Source organism: Carlito syrichta, unplaced genomic scaffold (genome assembly GCF_000164805.1).
Source record: "Carlito syrichta isolate Samal-C Ts95f unplaced genomic scaffold, Tarsius_syrichta-2.0.1 Scaffold312104, whole genome shotgun sequence".
Classification (NCBI taxonomy): Eukaryota; Metazoa; Chordata; class Mammalia; order Primates; family Tarsiidae; genus Carlito; species Carlito syrichta.
In genome coordinates, this window is record NW_007256200.1 from 970,496 (window position 1) to 980,178 (window position 9,683).

Below are 9,683 nucleotides of genomic sequence, written 5' to 3' on the forward strand. Positions count from 1 at the left end.
GCAGCCGTTCAGGCTGGCCGCGCCGTACTGCTCCAGCAGCGTGATGATCTGGGCGTGCCCGTTCTTGGCGGCCACGCGCATGGCCGTGCGCCCGAACTGGTCGGCGTGGTTGGGGTCGGCGCCGTGCTCCAGCAGCACCTGCACCACGTCCAGGTGCCCCTCCTGGGCCGCGATGCACAGCGCCGTGGCGCCCTGGTTGCACGTGTGGTCCACCGCCGCGCCGTGCTCCACCAGGAGCCGCACCACCTTCACGTGGCCCTGCCAGGCCGCCGACTGCAGCGCCGAGCGCTTCTCGTTGTCGGCCGCGTTGACGTCGGCGTGGCAGGCCACCAGCACCCGCACCATCTCCACGTGGCCTTGCCAGCAGGACACGTGCAGGGCCGTGCGGCCCTCGGCGTCGCCGGCCTCCACGTCGGCCCCGCTCTCCAGCAGGAGCTCCGCCATGGCCAGCTGGTTCTCCAGGGCCAGGATGTAGAGCGTGGGCCTGCCGTCGGCGTCCCTGCAGTCCACGTCCGCGCCGTGGCTCAGCAGCAGCTCCACGATGTCCCGGTGGCCCTCCAGCGCGGCCACCCGCAGGGCGTTCCGGCCGTCGTAGCCCCGCTGGTCGACGCTGGACTTGCTCTCCAGCAGGACCTGCACGCAGTCGTAGTGGCCCTCCTGGGCGGCCAGCACGAAGGGGATGCGGCCGTCGTTGTCCGTCTCGTTGGTCCGGGCGCCCTGCTCGATGAGCGCCTCGCAGATCAGCCGGTGCCCCTCGAAGGCTGCCATGTGCAGGGGCGTCCAGCCGGCGTCGTCCCTGTGGTTCTCGTCCAGCCCTCTGTCCAGCAGGGTGCGGACCACCTCGACGTTGCCTTGCGCCGACGCGATGCTGAGGACCGTGCGGCCCTCGCTGTCGATGCTGTCCACGGCGGCGCCCCAGAACAGCAGCGTGTTCACCACCGAGGCGTGGCCCATGGACGCGGCCGCCAGGAGCGGGGTGCGGCCGTTGTGGTCCGTGTGGTCCACGTCGGCGCCGCCCTCCAGGAGCAGGTCCACCACGTCCACGTGCCCCTCGTAGGCGGCCACCAGCAGCGGCGTCATGCCGTCCTTGTCGCAGTGGTCCACCTCGGCCCCCCGGTCGACCAGGAGGCCGACGACCGACGCATGCCCTTTGCTGGCCGGCACGCAGAGCGCAGCCACGGAGAGCGCGGTCCTGCCGTCCACGTCCTCGTGGTTCACCTCGGCGCCGTGGTCCAGCAGGTGCCCCACGATCTCGCGGTGCCCCATGTAGGCGGCTGCGATCAGGGCGGTCCTGCCCTCATTGTCGGCCTTGTTCACCTCGGCGCCGTGCTGCAGCAGGTTCAGCACGATGTCCTCGTGGCCACCCCACGCCGCGGCCCGCAAGGCCGTGCGGCTGTCCGCGTCTGCACAGTCCACTTTGACGCCGGCGTACAGCAGTGCGGACACGACCTCGGTGTGGCCCCCCCAGGCGGCGGACCGCAGGGCGGTCCAGCCATCGTGGTCCGTGTGGTTGATATCGGCTCCGCACCCGATCAAGCAGTTGACCACCTTGGTGTGCCCCTGCCTGGCCGCGAGGGTGAGGGGGGTGTGTCCGTGGGCATCCTCGATCTCCGAGTCTGCACCCCTGGAGACCAGCAGGTTCACGACGTCGAGGCTGCCACTGTACGCCGCACTGGCCAGCAGGGTTCTCCCGCTGGCATCGCACTGGTTCACGGCCGCGCCATTGTCCAGCAGCGTCCGGATGGAATCCTCCCTCTCCAGGGCCTGGCGGACGATGCCCGACGTGCGGTCGTCTTCGCTGTCGACGTGAGCGCCGGCTTTCACCAGCAGCTGCAGCACTTCCTGCTCCTTGGGTATCGACGTGGACAGAGAGTCTCTGACGGGGGTGCCGTTCCATATCATCCACAGGGCCAGCTCAGCCGTCTCCAGCTGCAGGTTCGAGCTGATGAGATGCAAGGCAAACTCTTGTGCTTCCCAGGGCGTCAGGTCCTTGGCCTGGCAGGTGTAGCTCATGGCCAGCATCCGGTGGCCCTCGGCCGCGTTACATAAGTACTTCTGCGTGCAGTGCTTCACGTCCAGAAGCCACTCTGCAAAGCTGTAGTGGAACAGGATTTTCGTGTCCCCCAGCCCATCCACAAGAAGTTTGGAGAGGACGTCTAACTTGCGCTGGAAGTCCTCCAAGCTCAGTGACATGTTTTTGGTCCACACCGCATGGTACAGCTCCGTTACGGTCAAAGGCCGGCAGGCCGCAAGAATCACGTTCAGAACAGGCTGAACCTTGGCAAACTGTTTTCTCACAAAAAGTCTCTGGCACAGCCAGAGGTACAGGCCATTCAGCGTTCCCGGGATGTCACGGATCTCTCGCAACATGATGAAGTTCTCTACAACACCGTCCAGAACTCGCTCCAGGTAAAGAAAGCATCCGCTGCTCTTAATGTGCAGCTGATTGAGCATCTCAGCAGTTTCTTTTGTGAGATGTTGTCGCAAAGCTTCTTCCTGATCTAAGCGATGGAGAATATACTGCTGCACATCCTTGACGATATACGCCTTCCGAAGGTCGTCTAGACTTATTTTCCGGAAACCTACAGAAGAGACAGAAAAGCAGATGCCATCAGGTGAAAAGAACCCTAGAAGCCGGATAGCTTTAAGCAGTACATGTGAAACACTGACAAACAAATCAACACTAACAAATGGATCAATCAGTACCCAGTATAACAATCGGTTTTCTTTTCTTTCTGTAAAACCATACTGATAGCAGAAAAACGATTTCATTTTCCTAGCTACAGATGGAACTGCATCTTCTTCTTTTGTGGCTTATGCCTTTCGCACCTCCACTGGAAGAAATACTGAACACTAGTTCGTCATTAGGCAGTCTTACATACTCCTACGAGCACATGGCTAAATTTTTCTGGACCCCTAAGTGCCTTAGGAAAAAAAAAAGTCACAGGAGACAAGACAAGTGAGGTTTGTTTTCACAGGATGATCTTGACTTTCTGCCCAGGGACTTGGATGTACGCTTGCCTTAATAATAGATTAAATATTGATATCTAATTAGAAAATCCTGTCACTGTCTTCAAAGTACATTATCCTACATACTACCAAATTAAAATAACTAAATCTCAGATCACCAATAAATAGCCTGAACCAATTAAAAGGCAACTTGGCCAGATTATGGCAAAAAACTTCAGCACTGTAAAATAAGACAGCTTAATAACACTTAAAGCAACCTAAAACATGCTAGCTACAGCTCTTTGAAACTCACATCACGTTCTTTAATGGGATCCCTAATTTCACTCCCTGAAGGGAGACACCACCATGAGGCATAGACATGAATTCATTACACAACCGTGGGCTCCTCTTACAGAACAAAACACGGCGGAGTAAACTCCACAAGGCATCAGTATGGCCAGACGTGCATTCCAGAGGGCCACTCTAACGTCACCAAGGAAGAACTAGAGACGGTACAGACCAAAGGTGACCTTCTAAAGACTCCATGACAAACTCTAGACAGGAGCCACCAAGGGCCCCAACAGCCATGGAAGCGACAGCCGTAGACATCCAGACAGATGATCTGGGAAAGGCCAGAGGGCTGGAACGCACCGGGCTTGCTACACACGGAGAAGGAAAGAGAGAGGAGTCGTCAGAGGAGTGCCGACTTGTGGCTTTGCCGACAGAACCGAACATGAAACCTCCGAGGACACATAACAGGTCTGCAGAGGAAGCTGACAAACTCAACAGTGTGATCCCACGCTTGAAGTGCCTCGAGGAAATGAACACATTCATCCAACAAAACCAACCAAGAATGGAACATGAAGAAATAGCAAGCCATTAATGAAAATGCTACTAGTCAGTACAGTAAGTGTGTCAGAAAAGAGAAAAACTCTCTTTCCAAAGGTTAAATCCTCAGACAGAAGTAGGTAAAACTGATTCAGGCACAGGAAAGATTTCAGTGTTACTGTCCATGGTGATGCACCTGTTTATTTTAATCTCAAACGCATATTTCTTAATTCCAAACACATACACTTCAACCTAAAACATAAGAAAAAAGCAGGAAAAAAATGTGTAGGGCATATAGAAAGAAAACAAAAATAATTTATGTTCACAGATAGAAAGAAAGCATATTTTAAATGTTAATTTTTTGCTAACTTAATGAGCATTTTAACCAAATCTTAATAATATCTTTGTTTATATTATAGATGGTTATAATTTAAAAATATGCTATTAAGTCAATCTGGAGGAATAAAAATAAAATATATAGTTAATAATAGTATTGATAGAAAAGGCATCTAGGCAGTAACTGCACAAGAAGATTACAAGATTAAACCAACATGATATTTGGATAATACTGCTGACAGACAGTTTAGAAGAACAGGTGAATAGTTTAGAAATAGACAAGTAACACATAGACATGCATATATGCACACATGTCTCAATTAAAGGAACACTGCCAAGTAGTGGTAAAACAAAGTCAATAAACTGCTGAGAAAATTTATAGATTTATAAATTACCCAAGTCAGAGCTTTACTTCACACCATTTAGTAAAAAATACTCTATATGGATAAAATCATTAAATGCAGAAGCAAAAATATAGACTAGCAAAGGATTATACATTAAGGTATATATAGCAGAGTTCAAAATAATTATTACAGTGTTAAAGGGCTGAGCGCAGAATATAAAATTAAAACCCTCTTAACAATCAATAATAAAATCACTAACTTCCCAACAGAAACATAAAGGTAAGACAGCAAAGTTTCACAGTAAAAACAGACCAATTGATAAAACAAGTATAAGGGGAAAAGAGTTCAATGCAGACAAGAAGTATAAATAAAAATGAGATAGTATTGTTCACATACAAAATTGACACATTTTCAAAAAATGTAATTCAATACTGGTGGAAGTAAAAAGAAATCAGCACTTTCAGGCTGAAATATAGTGTGATATACATCCTTTTGGAGGGCAATCTTACAATATATGCTGATCACTTTAAGTAACATCCTTACATTTTCACCCATATTCCAAATCTGCTATCAAGAGAGAAGTGGGGCAACTCTGTTTGGGGCCCCCTCCCACTTGGGAGCTCTTCTGTCTTAATAAACTCCTGCTTTCTCAAAAAAAAAACCAAAAAGGCGGTAGTCAAATGTTTATACACAGCCCAGCGTTTTTAACCACTCACAACACCTCACAGACAGGAGTATGTAAGGGAATTGGAACACGAACTGTTCCTCTTGACTCCTCAGGATCTGCTCAGAAAGTGCAGATCCATGAGCTTATGGGCAGCTGCCCATGCCCAGTGGCTCTGCTCTCAGTCTGTTGTAGATGCTGGGAGACAACAAGAGAAGAGATGGAATGTCCCTGCCCTCATGGAGGCTCTATTGGTGAAAGGCCCAGACCAGCAAGTAAATGCAAAACACAGACGGTCACACGTCCAACAGCATGAGACCCATGAAGGAAGTAACGCCAGGCTGAGAGGAGAGTGGTCAAGCGGCGGGGGCACACGTCTAGTCTGCAGCAGGAAGGATGGGCAGGGCCTGTGTGTGGCACCATCTGAGCAGGAAGCAGATGGCAGGAATTCCAGGAGGACCAGCCTTCAAGGGTCTCAGGCCCATCAGGGGTCCCAGGCGTGGGCCCACGCAGGAAGAGTTGGTCTGCAGACTACCAGTCAGCCGGCTGACTAGTGTGGAGGAAAGGGAGATCTCTTCTGTTGCTGGCGGGAGGAGACATTGCCTCTGGCACACTAGCTAGTGATTAGGCAAGATCAACTGAAGTCTAAGCATACATACCCTACAGCCTTGCAATTCCAAGTGTAGGCTTATGATGTAACCCTTCCGACATGTGCACAAGAAGACATGACCCGACATGTTCACAGCATGTTTTTTATACAGTGAAAAACTGAAAATAATCTACATGTCCATGAACAGGGTAACAGAAAAGTAACAGATGTGTTCACGGGGAGGAATACTTCTGGGCAGTTACCAGTAGCCTGGAGTTAGAAGCAGGGAGAGGAACATAAAAAAGGATGCCTGCGAAGAAAGGGACTCAGGTGACAAGAACAAGAGCAAGGATAACTTGGGAAGAACTTACAACGTGTCGGACACTGTTCCAAGCGCTTCACACGTACCCTGTCGTTTCTCCTACAGAAACCCTAGGCTAAAGTGTTACTACAACTCTCATTCGACAAGCGAGGAGACTGAAGCGCAGAATGCCAGTTGTGGAAGGTCGTGGAGCTGTGAGCGGCCAAAGCCAAGATGGCACATGCACGTCATGCTTCACTCATGCAAACTACAGAAACGCGTGGTGTGTAAACCCAAGGCGAAAGCATAAAACAAGCTAACGATACTGGACTTCCCTGATGCAGAAAAGAAAGGAAGGACCAGCGACACAGACCACAAAGGACTCAACTTTCCCCACGTTGGCACACCGCGGACCACATGGGTATCAGCTGTCATAATTTCCGCCCCCAAACTGTTACCAACGGCAATAGTATCCCGAACAGCAAAAGAAAAACAGTATGTGCAAAACCGCAAGTGCCGCCATCAGCAGCGAGGGATTCCCAGAAAGACAGCCTGCCGGGGGACCATCTCCCCAGTCAGGAACGTCTCGCCCGCTGCAAAGGCACAGAACTACTCCACGGGGACTTGATGAACACCCCTCCAACTGCACCACAAACTCGGTGGCAGGCCCCTGCTTCACACTCCGATTATTTTCCACAGGACAAAGAAGAGTGCTTTACATGATGACAGCAGTAACCAAAACTTGATTCTCTGAGTAAAAAAGTAGAGGAAAAAAGCCGACCACATACCCTTTATGCCTTTCAGAGACTGTGATGGCACAATCGGAATGGGGTCACAAAAGGGATGTATCTCAAGAGGTCTCTCCCCTATGCCAAGAAGAGCACCTTGGAGTGACTGCCATCGACTTCTGAAACACCGTCTTCACTACTCCTAAGAGGCTCAGACTCAGAAGGAGCGGCATCGCTGATCATGACACCAGCGCGTTTTAAGTGCAGCCCACAGATACATGGCAAATACGACACGACATACTCCTAACCTTCTAGGTCCGTTGGGAAACACTCTGAAAAAAGGAACGGCATGCACCACCTCCACATGCTGCGCTCTTCCCAACAGACTCTTCTGAGGCGCTGCTGAGCACCGCGGGCAGAGGCATGACGCCCGCGCTTTGACCACCGACGACCCCAAGGGAAAGACGCTCGCTCCCGTGCGCCACGACACGACGGCGGCGGCAGTGCTTACCCGTGAACATCTTGGTCACAGCCCTGCTCTGCTTTCGGGCGGAGCAGAGCAGCAGCAGCCAGGGAGGAAAGAATTCGTGGTGCCCGGCCAGCAGCTCCGCGACCGTCCCCGCCAGGCTGCTGGACCCCTGCTCTCCTTCAGCGATGCTGCAGCCCTCGTCCACGGAGTCCACGAGCAGGTACAGGCTTTGCTGGGGCGGCTTCACTCCCAGGAGAGGCAGCAGCACGCACCTGGAAGACACGGCCACGGGAGCATGCTGAGTGCTGACGACCACGTGTTCAGAGTCACTGCCCAAACACCACATTACTCATCACCAGCGTTCCAAGAATAAAACAAGGAATGGGAACAAAAATGTTGTACAAGCTTCGGCCCTTAAAGAAGAATACTGGTTCTAAATAGTTCCCATTTCCAGTAACACTGTTTCCCACAGTAAAGTGTTAAAGAGTGTGTGTGTGAGAGAGAGAGAGACAGAAGAGAGAAAGTGTGTGTGTCAGTAATTCAGCATAATCAAGAAGGGCAGCAGAAACGGAAGAAAACGAGATTTCAAAATTCCCTCCTGATTTTTTGAGTTAGTGACAAAAAGCTTGAATTGTTTAGGACAAAGTGAAAATGTGTTGCAGAAACAAAACAAAACAAAACTGTGGGAACTACCTTAACAAGAAGAAAAATATCAAGCGTCCATAGGATTTAGAAGTGTTTCATCGCCACTTTTGTCACTACACTTTATACTGGCTTGTCACCCGCAGATTTTATTTTAAAATATTGTACAAGGATGAACTATGTCCCAGGTCCCATGTGATACATTTTCAAATTTGAAAGTAAAGAACAGTCTTAGGTTTTACTCGTGTAATTTATACTGTGGCTCAATGTAACTTTCTCATAAATAAAACAATGCTCATTCCTTTGCAGCCCATTTGCCTGACATGTGCCACGGGGTCGTGGGGTGCTGAGCAGACGCAGAGCAACGAGCACAGAACCCCCCCGGTGTGACGCCGGGCACTCACAGCGAAGGCCCACATGGCCCTCTTCTCAGGCTCTCAACGCCTGGACCACTGAGAGTCGGCGATCGCCATGCGACAGTCAAGATCCCTTCTGGAAACCCCCCACCCCATCTCATCTCGGGATAGCTTCCCTTGAACCCACACGTGTCCATCTCTCCCCGGCGGCTGTGACACCCTGCACTCCGGTGGCCCCACAGAGGCCGGCCACCCACGCTCACTCCGGCCACGCCAGATTCTTCCACGGACCCCGGGAGGGGCAGTCACCGTGAGGCCTGCTCACCTGTCGCTTCCTCTGAGGGAGGCCCCTCCCCCGTCTCTAACTCCTTACTCTTCCTGCCGGCAAACGTCATCTGAAGCCCGGTCCTCAAGGTCGAATCCCTAGACCACGCATCCCCAACACCGTTCACAGCAAAGCGCTTTTTCATGGCACTACCACACTTGCAATTTTATATCTACTGATTTGATGTCATTTGTTTGCTATTTCTCTCTTTGGCTGTTAAGTACAAAGAGAACAGAGACTAAACCGGATGCTCGTCAGGGACCCCAGGACCCAGTACAGCGCCCACAGCAGATCCCAGAGAGGGACTTGTTGCAACTGTAAGCCGAAGACGTCACCGCAGCAGTGTGCTCAGTGCTGTGACAAAAAGCTGTTAAATTACTAACAAGGCAAAGAAGAAACGATCGACTCAAGCCAGGTAAGCTGGGAAGGCAGACTTCTTTGAAACATCAGTTATTTAGGAGTGAGTGGTAGGGCTCTCAGATATCTGGGGACTTTCCAGCTAAGCTATTGTGCTATTATCACAATTTAATACAAACGTGATTGAATAACATACTTTGTGTAATTTCCATGCCTTTTAGCTTATGGTGACTTGTTTTCTGGCGCGGAATACACCAGTCTTCGCAAATGCTGTGGATGCACTTTGAAAAGAATGTCCATTCTGCTGTTGCGGGTGGACGGTCCTGTAAGTGACAATTAGGTCAATTTGGAGACAGTGTGGTTCAGCTGGTCTGTGCACTCCCTGATTTGCAGTGTATATGCTCGATCGACTATTACAAGGCGGGTGCTGAAATACCTGAACGTAAGTATGGGTATGTCTTCTTCTTGCAGTCGTGTTAGTTTCTGCTTTCCGTGTTTCGAAGTTCTGTTGTGAGGGATGCAACGTTGACTGTCATGTCCTCTTGAGAAACTGACCCCTTCATCATTCAAAAATGGCTCACTGTATTCCTGGTAAGATTCTTTTCTCCAAAATCTACTTGGTCTGATACTAATATAGCTACACGAGCTTTCTTTTAACTAGGGTTAACAGAGTATACATTTTTCTCATTCCTTTGTATTTAAGTTATTTGTTTGTTTGTATATGAAGTGCATTTCTTTTTTTTTGAGTCAGAGTCTCACTCTGTCGCCCAGGCTGGAGTGCAGTGGCCGCTCCCG

General features: G+C 50.7%; 1 protein-coding gene across 1 annotated transcript in view; it reads right to left on the reverse strand.

The window, feature by feature from the left end:
• ANKRD50 (ankyrin repeat domain 50) overlaps positions 1–9,683 on the reverse strand; it is a gene marked incomplete at its 5' end in the record, with an annotated part of 56,106 nt that overhangs the window by 19,213 nt on the left and 27,210 nt on the right. Inside the window, 2 exons of the mRNA XM_021718341.1 lie at positions 3–2,582; positions 7,251–7,480. Coding sequence (XP_021574016.1) covers positions 3–2,582; positions 7,251–7,480 — 2,810 coding nt within the window. The remainder of the gene's footprint in view (positions 1–2; positions 2,583–7,250; positions 7,481–9,683) is intronic.